The following is a 22135-nucleotide window of genomic DNA, read 5'->3' on the forward strand; positions in this document are numbered from 1 at the left end:
CTTCAGTGGTGCTTGGGGCCGTAATCTATCGCGAATAGCAACAGCGTGGGCTGAGAGCCAAAAGGGACGTCTTTGTGGGTAGCTCTTATGGTGACATCTTATGAACTGATGAGTTATAGGGCGAAATGGTTAATTTGGGGGCTTTCGCTATAACGACTTTTCAGAGTACCGAACCATTTATCACGGTCCCCTGAAGTTCGTTATCAGTAGAACCCCGCTGATACGTTTTTCACGGGACCGTTAAAAAAAAATTCGAAACGGCCAGGAAACGCAAAAGCCGGGAAACAGGAAAAATTGAGAAATGGGGAGTAGTGTTTAACTGCACACAATATTATTTTAATTCTTACGTGTGAAAAAAAAAAGTTGTCGCAGTTTCACCTGAAAGGCGAAGCATCAATTGCGATAGCAAATTTGTAGAGAGCTATACGGAGTAATGATAGTAGTTTTATCAGCTGTATAAACTTCGACATGCAGCAGCACCGGCAACACGCAGAACAGTTGTCGACGCCGTCGGCGTTTTGCCCGCGTTCGCACAAAATGCGTGCGGCGTTGGTGACTGTTGCCGGAGCCTGTGATATAAATAGGCACTTAGTGCCGCAGCTAAACGTCGCCTTCCTTCCCTCCCCCTGCCCCCCCCCCCCCCCAATGCCTTTCGCGCGTCCGCAGGAGGCGCGTTTGCTCTACATATATGGTGATTGTAAAGGAGGAAAGAGACGCCTACTTCTGCATGCCCTTAAGGGAGCACGGCGCAGAACGCGCGTTTGTTCTCCGCCGTGCGTTCACTCCCCGTGAAAGCGCGCGTCCCTCGCGCCCTTTCACTCGCACATACAGCGTTACGGCGCGCGGCGACGATTTCATCTCCATTGACGTCATACGGAACCTCACGGCGACGGCAGAAATCTGCTTTGGAGTGTCCATATAATTGCTATCGCAATAAAAGTCTTAGTTTCGCCCGACAGCCGAAGTATCGATTGCGATAGCAAAATAGTAGACAGCTATACAAAGTAAGAATAGTAGTTTTATTGTCCGTATAAACTTGTAAACATTCGCTTATTAACTATATCAACAAGCATGGTGTCAGCGCCCACAGGCAAACATGAACATATCACACTCGATGAGTGCAGACACGCGCTGTCAAACGCTGGCGTGAGGAATTTAAGCGCCGCTGCAGAAGCGAGCGAAGTGACCTTCGTGCTGTTGTCTATCGCTTCAACGCAAACTGAGCGTCGAGAACACACAGCACGCACAAATCTACGAGCCGCCGACGCACCTACACTTAAAGCCCCTATATATGAAAAGTAACGACACTCTCCTCCTCTGCCTTCCCTCCTCCTCGTTTCTCCTCTCTTTCGCGCTCATTTATCGACCGTTGCGCCGCCTACACCGCTTGAAACACGTGCACTTGTTTATCTTTCGTCGCAGATCAGATTCGACGATCGCCGACTGTGTTCGCCGCTATCGTTGTGCTCCTCGCCAGTTGGTAGACACTTCTCGGGCGAAAATGGTGATGGAGCGTGATTGTAAACAAACGCAGCCAGCGCCCGGCGGCGCGACGGTCCACATGATGCCATTAGGCAAATACCGACGCGGCGTCGGCCTCGGACAGGGTGTGCGAGGAGGCGGCGTCATTCTTCAAAGCGTGACGCTACTTTTTATATGTAGGGGCTTTAACTATACTGCGTAAACTCTGCCCCCAACGTAGATCGCTTTCAAGATACGGCCCGCGCAGTATGCAGTTCATGCCAGAGCACAACGCTGCCCGCTATCCCTCCCCCCCTCGCTTCGTCGCTGGTAGAAGACGCGCTTCCTCCCTGCTTTTCTTTCTTTCACGCGCGAGATTTAGACGCGGTCGTCGGCTCCCCTTGCACGCTTGCACTCGCACATACAGCATACGGCGCGCGGCGATGGCGTCATCGCCCTTGGACTTTATATAGAATGTCTATGAGCCAAAACCAATTTTAGGGCCATATCATGTCATAGACACCATCTTTAGATAGCAAATATGGATCTCAAGGGCCATACTTTTGCTGGCGGAAACCGAAAATACGTCATAAGTGTTGCCCCCGGCACTTTGGGCGGCCAATGCCATCGTCAAGCAACCAAGCCAGTCGACATGAAAAGTCAAAATGGCTGCTTGGGCCGGCGCGTGGTGGCAGTTCGCAACGTATGATGCGGGAACAGTGCCACAGGTGTGACATAACAGCGGGGTTACCAATGCATTGGGTTCTATGGGAGCTGTGCCGGGACCGGCCGAAAACGACGTAACAGCCGGGAAGACGCAGCACCCGGGAATGTAACAGCGGGGTTCTACTGTATCGATATTTCACTCTATTTCTCCTTAAATCATTGCGCTCCCGAGTCCCTTGCATGGCTTTCATATCATTTGTGCAAGCAAATGTTATAGCCAAGCCTCGTTATAACAAAGTCACAGCTGACACAAAAATACCTTCATTTTGTTTCAAATATTTGTTATAAACATATACACAGAAATCATTAAAAACGTTTGAGAATTTATTAGTTACTTCATTATCTCCAATAGTTTTTTATATGCATGTTCATTATTTTGATGTTTGACTATACTACCTATATTTATCATTTTGGCTGTGCCTGGTATACGCTGAAGAGAAATAAAGGAAAGGTAAAACACAGATTCCTGATTGAACTCGCAATGCTTGAAAACATGTCTCATACGACTCATCAAAAATAACTTTGGAACAAATTATTAGAATACAAAGTTTACTGTACCAACACATGAATTAACACTACAAAACTGGAGTTGATGTCATGTCTTCGAAGTCTTAATTTTCTTTTTGTAAATTAGTGTGTATCTGTTACAATAGTGGCTCTGCTGGTACCTTTAGCACATGTCACTTCTATTTGTAGCCTTATTCATTGTTATGATTTGAATCCTGCTCATGTACATCTTGTTTTAATTTGTTGCACTGCATGCTGTACATGAAATTCACTGTACACAGTCAAATAATGACCAATACCACCAAGGCCTGGACGGAAACACCAGGCAATAGCACTTTAAGTCCTGCCTTACACCATCACGCTAAAGTTTACGCTGACCCCTAATGGGGATGGCGATCCAGGAGGGAAGCTACAACTGTCAGCGACTCTACGTCATCGTTTACACAGCTTCAATCTATCATCACGGAGACGACAGTATGGACGGTCCCGCTACATGCGATGCAACCCTGCTGTGTCGCCTGTGGCTCATTGCAGCCTTAACTCATTGGAATTACTGCGTATCTTTGAGCGACTGTCTCAGATTTGGGGCCGTTACCAGTAGGTTTTGTATACAGTCCATGCCCGTTGCAGCGGATCCGCATACAACATACTTTCAGATATAACAGACTATTCTTCTTACTTACTCAGACAACACACAGACATCCTAAGGATGTTTGATAGATGTCCCTGTAAGGATATTGAGGAGATCCTAGGGATGTTCCTAAAATGTCCTACGCTATTCCTGAAAACCTCCCATGAGAAACACGGAAAGATGTCCCGCAGAGGTCCCAGCTGGGTCTCTTTCGGATGTTATCTGGATGCGGGGTGGAGGCTATATCCCAGGATCAGGACGTGAAATGGATGTTCATGCTTGTTCTAGGCACGTAGCCTTCGCGTGCAAATGAGTGGCGCAACCTTGTAAAACTTGTGCAGCTTTATTGCAACTGGTCATCGGGCTACCTGAGTGGATGAATTTTGCTAATGGTGATCGGGCCCCTAGGAGAAAGGAATACTTTCTTTTTAGAGAAAAGATAAACATCGTACCACGACCACCACCGCAAGGGTCACTACGGCGAGAATGGGGAAATAATTTTTACAATTTGGCAAAATTTCCAGGTTACGTTTCTAAGTGCTGCAACTGCACTCTCTGCTAATGGTGACATTATAGATCTACCTAGTCTCAAAACGGGCTGTAGACTGCAAGAACCCGCAGAACCATTGGTGGGAGTCGAGCCCACAATCGTTGGTGTTGTTAATTAAGGCACAGGTAATTAAGATGGAGTTAATTAAGGCACTCAAACCCACAACCTTTGGTGGGAGTCGAACCCTTGACCTTTGGTGGTCGCAATGCTTTCGAATTCATCTATGTAGGGATAACTAAGTGCCCATTAAATTTTTTATTTTAATGTTGATGTTTTTATTCTTCTTATGATCGCTAACGGGTTAGACAGCGGTATGCGCGAACTTTCACCCTTCCACAACATTCTGCATCTGTAGTTTTGCATAGAACCAACTTCGAATATAACAGACCTTTTTCGTTGGATTATCACGGTTACTTGTAAAAAGTGTCAATGCACTTGGACACTGTGATTATCAGCTTTACGCTGTTTATTTCTGTGTCCTAGTGAAGCATCTGGGGCAATCAGCACACGTAAAGCCTTGGCAAAAACAGACAGTGCCAGTACAGGCATAGGTGTTGTCGAGCCATGGCAGCAATGTGCCATGCCTCATCATGTCACATTTATTTCTTCTTATTACACAGTCAATAACTTATTGCGCAGTCTTACTACAGTGTCATGATTGACTGCGCAATAAGAAGAAATAAAAAGTAAAATTGGCAACTGACGATTCGACGGAAGGAGCTGTGCGCAGCACGAGAGAGGAGCAATACTTCATAGAGAGAAACAATAATTGCCCAATTGCACGCATATGTGGGAATCTGGTGATAAGCGAAACTTCTAGGTGTTTATTGGAATGTCTTTACTTTTCCTTGTTAGCTTCGATGTTGCATCAATGCTCCTCACTCGGTGCACGCTCTGGTGTTAATTTGCTCACTTCTTGAACTTCTCTGTAGCTTAAGAAGAATTAATTGTTCGGCTAGTTAGTCTTGCATTGTTGATGAAGATGAATTAGTGCAACTAGAAAACAGGAAGGGAAGACCAAGACAAGCGCTCTGCTCACAACTGTTTAATAGCAGGAAGGGTTTCACATATATATCACCTTGTCACGCATGCGCACAATAAAAATAGATTCATCGCAAGAAGAACATGTGCAAGCCACAAGTTGGTTGCGCACAAAGTCATACACTGAGTTGAAAAGTACGATTGAGGGCTCACTTACACAACGATTTCTGTGCTGAAAAAGGCTTCCAAGGCAAGTTTAAAAACAGCGTTACCACTCCTGTCCAGCATGGCTGTCTCCGAAAAAACGAGCCTCACAACCATGCACAGTAACGGTGGGCCACCATGCCCTTGTCCTCTTTCTTGCTTAATTTTTTGTACATGATCCCTCAATGAAAAATTTATTGCTGGTGTTTTGTCATGCCAAAACCATGATAATGAGGCACGCCATAGTTGAGGTTAAGCGGTCGTTGACTCAGCGTTCAGTTTGTCCAACATGCACTTTTTCCGCATGAAACAGGGATGGCATAAACCACACCTCTGGAGCACTTGATGAAGGGTTTCTCATGCTTAGTGCGGCAACCTCGTCTGCTTTCACTTTAAATTCGAGGGCAAAGCTTAGAAGCATATTGGGAGTAGAAAAGAACAATGTGTGTTACAGAATGCTCTAGTTGCGTCGCTTGTGCAAAAAGTGAAGCATGTAGCACAAACGGTAAAGGCCCATTGTGCTAAGTTGAGGCTGGAGGTTATACCGTATCTGCACAAAGTCACCACTTCTGCCGTCCACCTGTGAGCCACCTGTACTACCGGTGAAAGACTGAGTTGACTTTCTCTTACTAATTCCAGTGTTATGTGTAGCATAAGCGTGCAGTTCTAACTTTTGTGAGTGGTAGTTTTCTTTTTTGTACTGCTTTACATAGTTAATCGGCATTTGCGAATAGAGTGCGTCATATTTTGTTCAACCAATGGCTTTCGTTTGTCTTTGAGGCTTGGCCTCAATTGTTCCTACGTAACAACATGAAACAGAATCCTGCGTAACAACATGAAAGATGTAGTGTAAGGTATGATGGACTGATTCATCTTTCTCCTCTCAACATGCAGAGCATCCACGCATGCAGCCCAAGCTGCTGGAAGTGAACTGGGCACCCGACTGCCAGCGTGCGTGCCAGTTCTACCCGGACTTCTTTAACGAGGTGTTTGCAGCCATGTTTCTCGATGAAGCCAGCTCCAGTCCAAACTTTGTGCCCCTCTGACAAGTGCCAAGCTGCCTGTACTGCACACACCATGCTCACAGAGTATGTGTCGGGCCATAACGTTCGAGATGTCTTTCACTCGGCTGCTTGGACATGCGTGCCGTCACTGTGGCGGCCACGGTTGACACGGTAAAGATGGCATATGGTCATAGTTGCTCAGCAGGCAGGACAAGGTGAAATCGTGCTCATCAAAAAAGAAAGCCCTTTATAGCAACACTACAGGCAAACACCGCCATCGCATGGGCGCTTTCGAGTGTGCTTACGTGGATGCAAATTGAGAACAGCTGTATGTCATTTTCAAGTACCATATTTGGTTAAAAGGCAGTCACAGTTGAGCCAGTATAGGCCACTTATAACGTAACCGCTTATAGTGCAGGACCGGATATAATACGGTCTTTTCAGACTCCCGTTAATTTTCCCATAGCACTCTATGCATACGCGTATCGCTTATAGTGCAGTTGCAGGACACGAAATGCCGGTTACAGTGCAGCTGCCTGGAAATTTGGCAGTCAACCTACAGGGCAAACGCTCCCCTCAAGCCACAAATACCGTGTTTACTCGAATCTAACCTGCACTTTTTTTTCAATAAAACAGGCCCAAAAATTCCGTGCAAATTGACCTTTGTGCTGCCTCTCGCTTGAACGTGAACTAAGCGGCAGAAATGCAGTGCACATGAAGCTATGAGCACTCACACTCAGTCCCCATCGCAGATCGCACTCAAAATAGCTGCAGCGCGGCCGCGCCATATGCAGCAGCCACCGGTGCTTTGCTGGCGACGGAAGACGGTGCGCTTCCTCCCCGCTCTCCTCTGCACGCACGAGATTGAGCCGCCATCATTGGCTTTTCCTCGCTTTCCCTCGCACATACAGCATACGGTCCGCGGCGACGTACACTGCTATCGCCCCTGTACTTTATACGGAACATCACGGCACTGACGACATGCGCCGAAGAAATGCGCCTGGTGTCTCCATATCATTGCTATCGCAACAAAAACCGATTGGAACAGTTTTAGGTTATACCAGCCCAGGGTCGATTGCGGCTCTCTGTGTCTTTGGTGACATGGTGACCCAGAAATTAAGTGGCCACGTCGACTGGACCGTATAGCTTGAGAACATTTTCCGTTATCATCGTGTGTCGGCGCGGAAATATATACTTTGATTGTAATGCCATCAATGTTTCTGGCTTTATAGGAAAGCATGCGCCGTGTCGCTGTTCGACCACTCTAGTATGTTATAGCTACAAAGTGCGCTTCTACTACGCACTGCTTGTTGGTTTCTTCTGTGTTTCATCGTGGTTTCGATGTGCGCTGCCATATTCTATTATTCCACCAAAATTCGCATTGGCCTGCTCCAAACTGCTTTGAAATGAAATTTTATCTGCTCCAAATTGCTCCTAGATGCAATTTTGTCTGCTCCAAACTGCTACAAAACGCAATTTTACTTGCTCCAAGAACTGTTACAAAATGACTTTGGGCAGTTACAGTTGAACCTTGATACAGTATAGGCCACTTATGACAAGTGGCCTATACTAACCCCTGCACTTGCCCCGTCTAGCCTCCACAAGCGAAATTCTTTCCCGTCACGTCGTGGTTTCGAAGTGCACTGCCATATTCTATTATTCCACCAAAATTCACATTGGCCTGCACCAAACTGCTTTGAAATGAAATTTTATCTGCTCCAAATTGCTCCAAGATGCAATTTTGTCTGCTCCAAACTGCTACAAAACGCAATTTTACTTGCTCCAAGAACTGTTACAAAATGACTTTGGGCAGTTACAGTTGAACCTTGATACAGTATAGGCCACTTATGACAAGTGGCCTATACTGTATATACTAACCCCTGCACTTGCCCCGTCTAATCTCCACAAGCGAAATTCTTTCCCGTCGCGTCGTGGTTTCAAAGTGCGCTGCCATATTCTATTATTCCACCAAAATTCACATTGGCCTGCTCCAAACTGCTGTGAAATGAAATTTTATCTGCTCCAAATTGCTCCAAGATGCAGTTTTGTCTGCTCCAAATTGCTACAAAACACAATTTTACTTGCTCCAAGAATTGCTACAAAATGACTTTGGGCAGTCCCACCCCTGCACTTGGCCCGTCTAGCCTCCACAAGCGAAATTCTTTCCCGTCGCGTCGTGGTTTCGAAGTGCGCTGCCATATTCTATTATTCCACCAAAATTCACATTGGCCTGCTCCAAAACTGCTTTGAAATGAAATTTTATCTGCTCCAAATTGCTCCAAGATGCAATTTTATCTGCTCCAAACTGCTACAAAATGGAATTTTACTTGCTCCAAGAATTGTTACAAAATGGCTTTGGGCAGTTACAGTTAAACCTTGATACAGTATAGGCCACTTATGACAAGTGGCCTATATTGTATATACTAACCCCTTCACTTGCCCCGTCTAGCCTCCACAAGCGAAATTCTTTCCCGTTGCGTCGTGGTTTCGAAGTGCGCTGCCATATTCTATTATTCCACCAAAATTCACATTGGCCTGCTCCAAACTGCTCTGAAATGAAATTTTATCTGCTCCAAATTGCTCCAGGATGCAGTTTTGTCTGCTCCAAACTGCTACAAAATGGAATTTTACTTGCTCCAAGAATTGTTACAAAATGACTTTGGGCAGTTACAGTTGAACCTTGATACAGTATAGGCCACTTATGACAAGTGGACTATACTGTATGTACTAACCCCTGCACTTGCCCCATCTAGCCTCCACAAGCGAAATTCTTTCCCGTTGCGTCGTGGTTTCGAAGTGCGCTGCCATATTCTATTATTCCACCAAAATTCACATTGGCCTGCTCCAAACTGCTTTGAAATGAAATTTTATCTGCTCCAAATTGCTCCAGGATGCAGTTTTGTCTGCTCCAAACTGCTACAAAACGCAATTTTACTTGCTCCAAGAACTGTTACAAAATGACTTTGGGCAGTTACAGTTGAACCTTGATACAGTATAGGCCACTTATGACAAGTGGCCTATACTGTATATACTAACCCCTGCACTTGCCCCGTCTAGCCTCCACAAGCGAAATTCTTTCCCGTTGCGTCGTGGTTTCGAAGTGCGCTGCCATATTCTATTATTCCACCAAAATTCACATTGGCCTGCTCCAAACTGCTTTGAAATGAAATTTTATCTGCTCCAAATTGCTCCAAGATGCAATTTTGTCTGCCCCAAACTGCTACAAAATGGAATTTTACTTGCTCCAAGAATTGTTACAAAATGACTTTGGGCAGTTACAGTTGAACCTTGATACAGTATAGGCCACTTATGACAAGTGGCCTATACTGTATATACTAACCCCGTCACTTGCCCCGTCTAGCCTCCACAAGCGAAATTCTTTCCCGTTGCGTCGTGGTTTCGAAGTGCGCTGCCATATTCTATTATTCCACCAAAATTCACATTGGCCTGCTCCAAACTGCTCTGAAATGAAATTTTATCTGCTCCAAATTGCTCCAGGATGCAGTTTTGTCTGCTCCAAACTGCTACAAAATGGAATTTTACTTGCTCCAAGAATTGTTACAAAATGACTTTGGGCAGTTACAGTTGAACCTTGATACAGTATAGGCCACTTATGACAAGTGGCCTATACTGTATATACTAACCCCTGCACTTGCCCCGTCTAGCCTCCACAAGCGAAATTCTTTCCCGTTGCGTCGTGGTTTCGAAGTGCGCTGCCATATTCTATTATTCCACCAAAATTCACATTGGCCTGCTCCAAACTGCTTTGAAATGAAATTTTATCTGCTCCAAATTGCTCCAAGATGCAATTTTGTCTGCTCCAAACTGCTACAAAATGGAATTTTACTTGCTCCAAGAATTGTTACAAAATGACTTTGGGCAGTTACAGTTGAACCTTGATACAGTATAGGCCACTTATGACAAGTGGCCTATACTGTATATACTAACCCCTGCACTTGCCCCGTCTAGCCTCCACAAGCGAAATTCTTTCCCGTTGCGTCGTGGTTTCGAAGTGCGCTGCCATATTCTATTATTCCACCAAAATTCACATTGGCCTGCTCCAAACTGCTTTGAAATGAAATTTTATCTGCTCCAAATTGCTCCAAGATGCAATTTTGTCTGCCCCAAACTGCTACAAAATGGAATTTTACTTGCTCCAAGAATTGTTACAAAATGACTTTGGGCAGTTACAGTTGAACCTTGATACAGTATAGGCCACTTATGACAAGTGGCCTATACTGTATATACTAACCCCTTCACTTGCCCCGTCTAGCCTCCACAAGCGAAATTCTTTCCCGTTGCGTCGTGGTTTCGAAGTGCGCTGCCATATTCTATTATTCCACCAAAATTCACATTGGCCTGCTCCAAACTGCTCTGAAATGAAATTTTATCTGCTCCAAATTGCTCCAGGATGCAGTTTTGTCTGCTCCAAACTGCTACAAAATGGAATTTTACTTGCTCCAAGAATTGTTACAAAATGACTTTGGGCAGTTACAGTTGAACCTTGATACAGTATAGGCCACTTATGACAAGTGGCCTATACTGTATATACTAACCCCTGCACTTGCCCCGTCTAGCCTCCACAAGCGAAATTCTTTCCCGTCGCGTCGTGGTTTCGAAGTGCGCTGCCATATTCTATTATTCCACCAAAATTCACATTGGCCTGCTCCAAACTGCTTTGAAATGAAATTTTATCTGCTCCAAATTGCTCCAAGATGCAATTTTGTCTGCTCCAAACTGCTACAAAATGGAATTTTCCTTGCTCCAAGAATTGTTACAAAATGACTTTGGGCAGTTACAGTTGAACCTTGATACAGTATAGGCCACTTATGACAAGTGGCCTATACTGTATATACTAACCCCTGCACTTGCCCCGTCTAGCCTCCACAAGCGAAATTCTTTCCCGTTGCGTCGTGGTTTCGAAGTGCGCTGCCATATTCTATTATTCCACCAAAATTCACATTGGCCTGCTCCAAACTGCTTTGAAATGAAATTTTATCTGCTCCAAATTGCTCCAAGATGCAATTTTGTCTGCTCCAAACTGCTACAAAATGGAATTTTACTTGCTCCAAGAATTGTTACAAAATGACTTTGGGCAGTTACAGTTGAACCTTGATACAGTATAGGCCACTTATGACAAGTCGCCTATACTGTATATACTAACCCCTGCACTTGCCCCGTCTAGCCTCCACAAGCGAAATTCTTTCCCGTCGCGTCGTGGTTTCGAAGTGCGCTGCCATATTCTATTATTCCACCAAAATTCACATTGGCCTGCTCCAAACTGCTTTGAAATGAAATTTTATCTGCTCCAAATTGCTCCAAGATGCAATTTTGTCTGCTCCAAACTGCTACAAAATGGAATTTTACTTGCTCCAAGAATTGTTACAAAATGACTTTGGGCAGTTACAGTTGAACCTTGATACAGTATAGGCCCCTTATGACAAGTGGCCTATACTGTATATACTAACCCCTGCACTTGCCCCGTCTAGCCTCCACAAGCGAAATTCTTTCCCGTCGCGTCGTGGTTTCGAAGTGCGCTGCCATATTCTATTATTCCACCAAAATTCACATTGGCCTGCTCCAAACTGCTTTGAAATGAAATTTTATCTACTCCAAATTGCTCCAGGATGCAGTTTTGTCTGCTCCAAACTGCTACAAAACGCAATTTTACTTGCTCCAAGAATTGCTACAAAATGACTTTGGGCAGTCCCACCCCTGCACTTGCCCCGTCTAGCCTCCACAAGCGAAATTCTTTCCCTGCGTTATCCCATACGAGGCTGGAGAATCACGTGACACATGCTGTATTTACTCGAATCTAACGCGCACTTTTTTTTTTCGAATAACCAGGTCCAAAGTTTGCGTGCGCGTTGGAATCGAGTACGACCCGTTGGCATTTCAATATGACCGCCTCGCACGCACTTCGAGCCTAGCTACAGAGTCACTGCAGCACACAAGTCAGTGCTGCAGAGAACACTGAGGCAGACGCAAACAGATCACAGAGCATGATCGTGCGCCGGAACATGCTGGAGAATGATATGTTTCGTAGTCAGCGCGCATGACTGCACAACGTGGGAATGCGCAGGCACATGAAATGGAAGTGCATCTCTTGCTGCAGTGCGAAGTTAAACAGAAACACGCAGACATTCAGTTTGTGTGTTTTATTATTTCTCTAAACTTTAATTCGTCTATCGAAGCAACAGATTGCACAAATAACTGATGTTGCCTTGAATAATTCTCGAGGTCACGTGTCACTATGAGCGACGTCACAGCACAAACACATGTACGTAGGTGCACTTGCACATATACATCAACCCTCTGGCTTGGAGCACGGTGCCCACAAGGAGAAGAGCAAATGGCATTCAGTTTGAAATTTCAGCTCTTTCCGTGGCATGTAGCGATGTAATACTTAGCAGACACGATCGTTAGCATATGTTGCATGCACTGCACTTGTCAGCTCAAAATGGCCAGAGCTGGTGAGGGGCCTTTGAAAGGGAGATCTTATATGTTGGACTTCTATGATAATGGTTTTTTTAAGGCTTTTGGTATCGTGCAACCAGTACAAGGACGCAGAGGAGGAACACGACACACGCACAATGCCGGGTAACTTAAAAAGAATTACGATTACACTTGAACCTCGTTATAGCGAGTTTGAAGGGTTAGCCGGAATTACTTCATTATATCCGTTATTGCCATTTACTGCCATATATGCCCAATGTGGTGCACAATTGTAAACATCGAAATAAGAAGACAGCTTTATGGCCTGTGGCACTGCTACACGGCCACGCATGCGATGAAATTTGAATAAAGCAACAAAAGAATCTTCGGCGTGTTGCACATGCTTAAAAGACTTAGCACCTGATGCGACTGCCTTTAGATAGCTACCTTCTGTTCCGTTGTGATGGTCTTTCACATCCTCTTTCCACTTGTCTCATTGTAGTCGAGCAGCATGTGGCACACAACACAGCTCTCCGCTGTGTGATCAAGGACATTTTTGTGACCCCATCCGTGTCAAGAAAAAAAATCTGTCGGCAACTGTATTTACTTTTTTGCACGCTAACTAAAGAACCAAAAATTGACAATGCATACGCATTCAATGGGGACCACACGCTGCTAAGAAGCAACCAGAGGAAACGGCTTCTTCGTTGTCTACGCAAGCCCCGCGCGCGCTCTGAGTCAGGCAGCGAGGTCAGCATGCTGCCGCTGCATTTCTCTCTCTCCTCCTTGTTCGCTGGCTTGCTCTTTGTCCACGTGGCCTCATCACTTTACTTCACTCCCTCCTCGGGCAGCGCAGCTCGTCGAGAAGCGCGCTCACTGCCTCGCTTGTCTGAGGGATTTTCTGGCAACTGCATTGTAACTGAAATTTTGTCTTGCACGGCTGCACTATAAGCTCTAGGCATATACATTGAGTTCGCTGGGAACATAAACGAGCCAGAAAAAGAAGCATTATAACTGGTTCTGCACTATATAAGCGGTCTGAGCTGTACAGTAAAACCTCATTCATACATTTGGAAAACAACGCAAGAAAAAGCTTACTAACTGGAAAACATAAGATCCGAATCACTAAAATTTTTTGTGGAGCGTTTTGGCAGGAAGCTTTAAGACTGTTATGAGAAACCGAAACAAAATTGAGCTGGTAGGCAATGCTGGAATACGATGGCACGATGCCACCAGAGTGAAGCATGATGCTTATGTCGTGCTGCTTGCAGCAGAGAATGGTGGCACGTTTGGGTGGCCCCATGTGCTGTAAAACAGATTGGTGAAGAGGCTTACCCCAGTGGGTTGGTGGTGATAGCGGTGAATATCGATGTGCGATTACCCGCAAGGAGATTTGCTGGTACCGGGATTAAAAACCGAGTGCGTGGTGGCGTTTTCACGAGACACGGGAGGTCGAGTACTGCGGGGAAGCGGCCATTGCAGGCGCCTTCTACTCTCGTGCGACACGAGCGTGCCTCGCACCTTTTCTTGTTTACATGGGATCTAGCGGCCAGAAAACGAGTCATATCGTTGCAGTTTGGCAATATACTGAATGTTGGTGCCGAAAGATCGTGTTTTCCAGGAACGTATTAATCGTTAAAGAATAAGCGCAAATGTCTTGGATCATTATTTGCATTCTCGATCGTGAATCTTATGAAACAGGATTGTATCAATGAGGTTCTACTGTAGTTTGTGAATATGACATTTGTAAAACTCATGTGAATAACAAAACGTTTGCACATAAGCTGTTATCCAGCACGAAATATTTGTATTTTTTGTACAATTTCGATACAGTTTACAGAGTCATGCAGAGCTTTTGGCGTGAAGTTTCAGAGCCCTAAATAAAAAATATTCTTTGGCATTCAGTACAGTATTTAGCCTTATCTTTTAAATTCAACAGAGTTCATTAAAATAGTTTCAATGGTTGTCTTATGAGATTTGTGAATTTCAATTTATTTGTATAAGGAAATTGCAGTTGAAATAACAGTTGCCATGGAATTAATTGGGGATCAAGATATTATATCACTGTCCTCAAATGCTTCCACACATTCTGGGACATTGCTTTATGCAACAGCAAAGAGTTTTGTGGCTTATATTTTTGAGAAGCACCTTGGAACTGAAGCACCGTGCTTTTAGTAACGTGCTAGCTGTATAAGCAAGTGTGACCATACTTGCCAAATATTGTTCCTGTGTTTTACTTCGCACCAGTGAGTGCCGTGACTATTGGGTGGATTTCTTGACTAATCAGTGCCTCTAGAAAATTCAAAACGAATGTTTTCACTGTCATGGTGCCATCTAGGCCCACTAGTACTGTAGCCTGCAATATAGGTGGTGTGACGGACAGGCGTGCCGTGCCGCACGATCTTCAGTATGGTACTATTGGTAAAAGCTAGGTGAGTTGGTTACTGCGATTATTAAACATGCTCACATTGCTGAGGAAACACGAAATGCACTGGACGAGTGCTGGACGTCAACGTGCTGTACAAGGATCTGAAAGGCTCATGTTTGTGGCAAAATTTGAGAGTACAGTTGAATGTCAATGTAAGCAACATGAAGTAAATCTAAGATGTTTCTTGCAGATATCTGATTCTAAAAATGATATGCTATAACGAATATTGGATATAAGGGAGGAAATTTTGTGTTGGGTGTGATTTCTTTTGGACAAGGTTCAACTGCATATTGCCCAGATCGCTCACCATGCACATGTGCACCATGCATCTTGTGCGAGTAATCAATTTCGTTATTCGAGATCTCTATAGAAAAGGACGTGTGGAGAGCGCACATTATCTTCAACAACCGGTGTTGTATTCTCAAATTTTGCTGCAAAAATGAGCCTTTCAGGCATGCAATACTTTTTTTAGCAAGGCTAGCGTCTGGTGTGTGTTGTCTTCCTTAGCACTATAACTATGTGTCATAACGATCTTGAGGTTGTTGCTGGACTAGTTGGTTTATGCATTCATCGATGTTTAGAATGCGAACTATAAACAATTGGTAGGCAGAGAAAATCTTGAGGTCATGCTGCTACAAAAGCTGGGTGTGATGATGGGTGGAGCATGGCAGCCATTGTTTCGCATGGACACGACAGTTAGCATTGAGTGCAGCAGGAAAATGAAAAAAAAATGGGCAGTGGCAGCATTTGATTAGTGATTGGTGCATACAAAAGCTTTTTGTCGAGAGAAATTGCGAGGATACACGCTTGAACGTGGAACACCTTTCATAAGAGGTATCGCTGGGCCCTTTTAGCTTTGCAACAGTGTGTTGAAAACAACAGCTGATGGCTGTGAGTAGTATGTCCCAAGCAACAGCTACGTTTTCTTTGATTATTCACATTGTTAGAGTGCCATTGGAAATCTCTGCAGAATACAAAGAAAAAAACTCCTTTACCAAGAGCACTGTCGTACCCACTAGGCCACTAAGTACTATGTATTTATTATGGCAGATGGCACGACCTAGACATCAGCACTTGATTGAAATTCATACGTATTTGTGGTGTGCTTCACTAGGGCTTGGGTGCTGCGTCTATTGCTGCATCAGCATTGCCTGAGCTGTCATGATCTGCATATGAATCGTAAGAAGACCATCTTAGCTGCTCTGTCTTCATTGCTTCCGGCACGAGTCTCCTTAGCCTTGACAGCACCCTGACTATGGCCATGTAGTTGGGATTGGTTGGGCACAGCACAAAGCATGGGACACGAAAAAGAAACAGACGCTGTGTGTTCTCTGTTTCTTTTGTGTGCACGTGCGTCCTCTGTATAGTGTACAAAAACAACACGAATTACTAATTGCATTGATGTGTGTTTTGGTTTCTGAAGAAACATGCTTATTGAATTTATTTAGCACAAGGTGTTCCTCACAAAAAAATTTCGCACGTACAGTGCTCTTGACATTGTGTAGTGGTGCAGGCTCAGACAGTCAGAGGCTCTCGGCATTTTGCGTTAGCTCAGAAATGCGTGAATAAAAAAAGAAGAGAAAAAAAAAAAACACTGTTAAATCGCAAACACATCTGAATCTGCTGAAAAATTGTCTCTCAAAGGGCAGAAACTGTGCATTACACAAGGGACATAAGACTCATGGTGCTTAATGTTCACGGAACATGGGACCATGTCACCATGGCAAAAAGCATGTGGGCTGTTTAACATATTTCATCCTTAGTGCTGGAAAAAGTCGGCTGGATCACAACTTTTGTATTGTAGCACAGCCTGCAGCTACTTTCTGAGCCTTTAGTGTTGTGAGATACCAGATGTAGCACACATCTTCTACCCTTTCTGCCATCAGGCACAGCCTCATCTACAATCTAGAGAGAGAGAGCTCTTGAAATGGAGCAAATAACTTTAGCTTCTGAGCTTGCCATGCTCAAATGTTCTTTGAAACTGAAAAAGCAAAGGGTAAATGAGCGACGCATAAGGGGGCAGTTGCGGAAACATTAGGCACTACTAACATGTCTGGTGCACCTTTTTTATCTGGGTTTTTCATCAACGATTAACGTCAAATAACCAGCCTTCCACTTATGCTGTTCCTTGCCAATTTTTGTGCTGCACAAGTTCACAGACTGGGCAGCAGACTACATTCTCAGTGTTTGCAAATGTGCTTGAAATAGGACCTAAGGTATTCAAAGGCGGAGTCCTGTGAACATTAGCTTTATTTGGTTGTTCTGTGTATGTGCTGAAATATTCCATCTGGCTCGTCAGCCGACCTTGCCACTTTCATTTCCACCATCTCCGCCAGATAAGTTCATTTCATCCACCCTGCCCTTCACTAACAAATTCTCAGGTTTTTCTTTGTGTTGATGATGGTAATATTTCATACTTCTAGAAGATCTGAGCATGTTGCATGCAGTTATTTACACAAATTATATATTTTCCCCCCTTCTTTGAGGGAATCTTCTGTCTGCAGCTGTTCAAAAATACAGTATTTCAGCCGGTGCCCATTTCATCTATCACAACCAGAGAACTGTAACTTGATTTGCACAAAGTTGTTAATGAAAGTTCGTTTATCACATACAAACACGGACAGCATGTTGAATGAATTCAAAATGGCTGATGCATTTGTGGGAGAACTTCTATGCACTGATCTGGTCTTTTAACCCTTGCTCTACCACTGACGAGTATAGTCAACAGCAGACTTTGTACCAATATGGTTGATGATGCATATAGTCATAATGAGCAAAAACCTTTGCAGGCGTGTACCAATCCGGGCGACACATCCATGTTTGTATGTGAGAAATGACACCATGCAAATGCTTTGTGCCAGGGGTGCGTTTTAAAATGAGTTGCAAAACTTCAAGGAAGCACAGGTGAATCAAGGTAACCTGGACTGACTCATTTGGTTAATGGCAATCTTTTTCATTGTTGGTAATCATTCAAGCTGTCATATTATGCCTTGTTATTAGTGAAAACATTCATTATGTTATTCTTGTTGCGAGTCTAAACTGTAGCATCTTTCTGTGACTCAGTGAAACAAGCTCAATGCATATGGGTACATTGAATGTGACACAGTGCTCAAGTTTTATGTGTTGTGTGCTTTGCAGCTGCAAGTCCACAAGTGGCAAGTTTTCTTAGCTCATCACCCATTGCTGCTAGCGAAATACTCATGCTTGAGTATTTGAGCTTGAGAGCTTGAGTTCTCTGAATTAAACTGCATGTCAAATGAAGGAATGCTCTTTTTTATACAACTGCTTGAATAGATATCAGGGGTTTTTGTTTCACTTAAAAGCAGTCAAATTTTAGTGATGGTTGGAAGCAGATATATTTTTCTGAAACTTCCGAATTTTTCCACGTAAATCAGGAAATTTTTGGAAATTTGGATTATGTTTAGAAAAATTTGACTATAGGCAAATAAAACAGTAGAACAGGGCCTTGTGAGGACAACAGTACAAAGCAACCACATAAAATGCCCATGCTTGCTATGACAGTGGATATTGTAAATTTCATAAAATGATGAAAAGTCAATCATGAAAAAGAACAAGTCTAGTGATGGTGACCACACTGCAATGACCCTGCTCACTTTGGAGGGGCAGTCCTGATGGCAGACAGTAGAGTTCAAATTTTCCAGTGTTGTTTTGAACATGATTGCTTCGCAGAAATTGTGGCCAACAATTTTCTTGTGCAGCAATCTTTCTCAAAAGCACTGAAAACTCGAGCAGGCCACAAATGCTTCCTTTTGGTGATCTAATTACATTAATAATGCTCAATTCTCTTGAAATAAAGCAACATTCCAATACTTCTGTGAACTCGCTTATTAAACACATTTATTCCTTTCTAACAAAGTTCCATTTAAGCTTTATGTAGTTATGCTGGAACTCCACAAACAAGTTTTTAAGCTTATTTCATATCAGAGACACTGAAGTGTTTGAAAGTGCAATACATCCTACTGGCTTCCAGAGTGGACAAAATGAACATCTTAAGTTTCAATTTCCAATTAATTTTTATTCTATCATGTTAATTTTGTAAAACTATCATTCACCAAATAATGGCATCATCTAGAGCATCATATAATATCAGTTGTATCTCATCTAGGCGTCTAGACGTATCTCATCTAGGCTTACTATTGGGCACAGTTGGCATTTTTTTATTGTTAATTTTGTTGCAGATCTCTAAATTTGAGGCTTAAATATTTTCTCATTTTCCTCTAAGGTAACTTTAGAACTAGGTAATCTGCATTAGAACTGCTCCTACAATATTTCCTGCCGTCATTATCTAGTTAGAATTTAACTTTTCTTTTTAAATGCAACAAAGTTTATTTTCCTCGGTTCTGCGGAAGACTGAGGAAAGCATTTCTACATTTCACATCTAGTTAATCAGAGGGCCTGACCTCAAGTTTTCTTATGGGCATTTTCTTTTCTGTGAGTTCGTACAAATCGGTGTTCACCGAGCTCTTGGCACACACCCCTCTAGCTATATGGAAAGGAGGGCACAAATGGCTTTGAAAAGACCGTAGTGGTTTGTGCCTCACATAAATGTTTTTAGTGAGTTGAAGTGTTCAATGGAAGAGTTTTTGTTACGGACTAAGTTGTCATTTGAATTTACACATCAAAAGTAATTCTTGTTTTAAATTTGTCCCATGTTGCTCAAAAGTGTACATACCGCTATGCTGGCCTCTCGTGGAGCTCTGACGTGTGCGTAGTGTGTGTTGTTGGGAATATTTGTTCTTGTTTTGCAATAACATGGTTAAACAGCATGAAAAAAAAAACGAGAAAGTTACATTGCTTGTTCTGTCTAGCCTTATACATTGTCATTCTTTTACCTTTGGCTTGGGTTGTGAAGCCATTTTTAATTCAAGACACGTGTTGCTGCCAGCTGCTCTTGGTTTTATTTTCAGTTATACATTCTGCACTGTTATGTGGACGCTTGATGCTAAATTCACAAATGGGCCTCAACTTGAATCTCTTGCACAGCTCCAGGTTTAAGTGGGGCAGAGTGCAGTCACTTGACTGAAAGAGGCACTGTGCTTCAATAACGCTCCTTGGCAACTCCTGCAGTGGGAAGTTGCTTGAGGAGCGCCCTTTGATCGGAGGTCTGTGTTTGAAACGCGTTCACTTGCTGCAAACCTCGCAAAGTGGCAGTATGCGAATTGTGACGACGGAAGGGAGAGAGCAGAGCCAGTCAGCAAGCGGTGAACCATTCCGTAGCCGCAGCCGCCGTTTGGATCCAATCCAATCCACTGGACGTGCCATGCGAAGCCGGTCTTGTAGCGAGCGGATGACAGCTCGAACTTCACATCTCTCGTCATGTTCTGCTCCTAGCAGACGACATGCTCGTAATCAAAATGATTGACAGGAGTGTGTCGTCATTTTGACGTCACCAAAAACGACAAACTTAACGGTCATTTGTCGTCCGGGAAGTTCACCGCTTGCCAATTCGTTGCTCTCTCCCTCCCGTTGTCACAAATTTTGCATACTGCCACTTTGTGACACTGCAGCAATGAACAGAACGCGAAACAAAGATATCCGATCACGCCCCTGAGCACTCAAGTAGAGGCCAAGAGTACCTGTAAATTGCCACAATTATCATTCAGGAATCAATCGCTTTGAAGTGTCGTTAAAAGCAGTGATCACTTTTTGTCTAAGGGTGGCATCAGTGGTATTTCCGTGACTAGAAGTCGAGTGAGGGAACATTGTAGAATGCGGAGAATACACACCTCTCTCCAGAGGTGCAGCATTGTTTTTTACACTTTTGACTAGTTTTGTTCATAGTTATCATGCACAGTTCACATGTATCATGCCTTGAAATGAGATGCACAAGGCAGTGAGCATGAACATATGAAGCTGAGTTCGTTGCTGGCAACTGTACTTATGCTGACACGTGCCAACGTTTGTCTTCAATGTGTGTTAAGCAATAAAAAAAAAAAAAACATTGCCTACTCATTGCTGTTGCTTGCCTGGCTGATATGTGATCTTCCCACCAATGCATTGGTAAAAAAGAAAGAGGATGCGTAGATAACACGGTGACAATGACAAGCATGTAACGTCAGTATGCTTGAAAAGATTAGCAACTTATTAGGTTCATTAAGATATTTGGTGCTTACGTACAAAATTAAGTTTAAGCACGTGACCGTCGCAGCTGTTTCTTCGCTCTCAACTTTCAAGCACGTTTTAAAAGCGTTATTTTGCTTGAAAATAGCATCTTGATAGCTTGACCAGCATGTGCGTTTATTATCAATTTACCTTATTTTATCGATTTATTAGCTTTTTTATTTATTTGACACGAAATTGTCATGGTGTAGAGGCAACAGGATTATATAACGTCTCGGGACATGACATTTCTGTGTAGTACACAAAACTGCAGTTCTACAGAGTAGGGGTTCTGATGCACAGTCTCGGCATGTCTCAAATGTTCAAAATGCGAGCCCGTGAAACCTTTCAGGTTTGTATGCTTCCGTAAATGCTAGCTTAGACACCTGCCTGTCTGATCTGTCTTTGGCATGTGGCATGAACTTCACCTCATGCCTGACTGAATATGCATATGCACCTTGGCTAGCTAGCCCGCTTAGTGCATCGTTTCTCAATGGCCTAACTTATTCTTAGCCTAAATAACTGCTTCTGTGTCATACCGTGCAACATTTTTTGCAGTCTGTGACAGGGCATGGACAAGCCCCATCACCTTGAAGTTCAAGTGCCGTGCCTTGAGAATACGAAGACGGCTCTCCGTGCTTGCTGCGGATATCTGTCCTCTTGCAACCATTTTATCTGTCCAGCCACACTACTTTTGATTATATTGTGTTTAAGACTTGTGTTATAGCCCTGCGTTGTTGCACAATGGTGCAATAATTTTCGAATACGCAGACTTGTAACGTTCATCAGCGGCTCCCTGGTGTATTAGTGGAGCCATAGCCTCCTATATACTTCATGCCTGCCCATCGGCGCCGAGAACGCAGGGAACCGGTCGTCGCGCCTAGTGCCGTCACTCACCACCAGTTGGCGGTGCTACCCCAAAATAGAAATAAAGGACACTCTACGGCGGCGTGCGCTGTAGCATAACTTTATATCACGCAATTTTTTTTACCGGTGCCGGTTCTATTGTTTTACAACATCTCACAGAAGCGTACAGGCCGCCGCGCATTGCTTCTTCCAAAAGAAAAGAACGATAAAAGGAAAACCAC

At 43.8% G+C, this 22135-nt stretch overlaps 1 protein-coding gene across 7 annotated transcripts in view; it reads left to right on the forward strand.

The window, feature by feature from the left end:
• The window catches only part of LOC119465117 (tubulin--tyrosine ligase-like protein 12), a 190162-nt gene that overhangs the window by 153411 nt on the left and 14616 nt on the right, over positions 1 to 22135 (forward strand). For 2 of the 7 annotated variants that reach the window (XM_049655702.1, XM_049655700.1), the window contains exon 15: positions 5955 to 6148. In XM_049655702.1, the coding sequence (XP_049511659.1) occupies positions 5955 to 6106 (152 nt within the window). In that variant the 3' untranslated portion in view covers positions 6107 to 6148. Of the gene's footprint in view, positions 1 to 5954; positions 6149 to 15204; positions 19642 to 21605; positions 21796 to 22135 lie in introns of those variants that run through there. The other 5 variants (XR_007463256.1, XR_007463255.1, XM_049655701.1 and 2 more) reach the window with 5 other exon arrangements.

Source organism: Dermacentor silvarum, chromosome 9, assembly GCF_013339745.2.
Source record: "Dermacentor silvarum isolate Dsil-2018 chromosome 9, BIME_Dsil_1.4, whole genome shotgun sequence".
NCBI lineage: Eukaryota > Metazoa > Arthropoda > Arachnida > Ixodida > Ixodidae > Dermacentor > Dermacentor silvarum.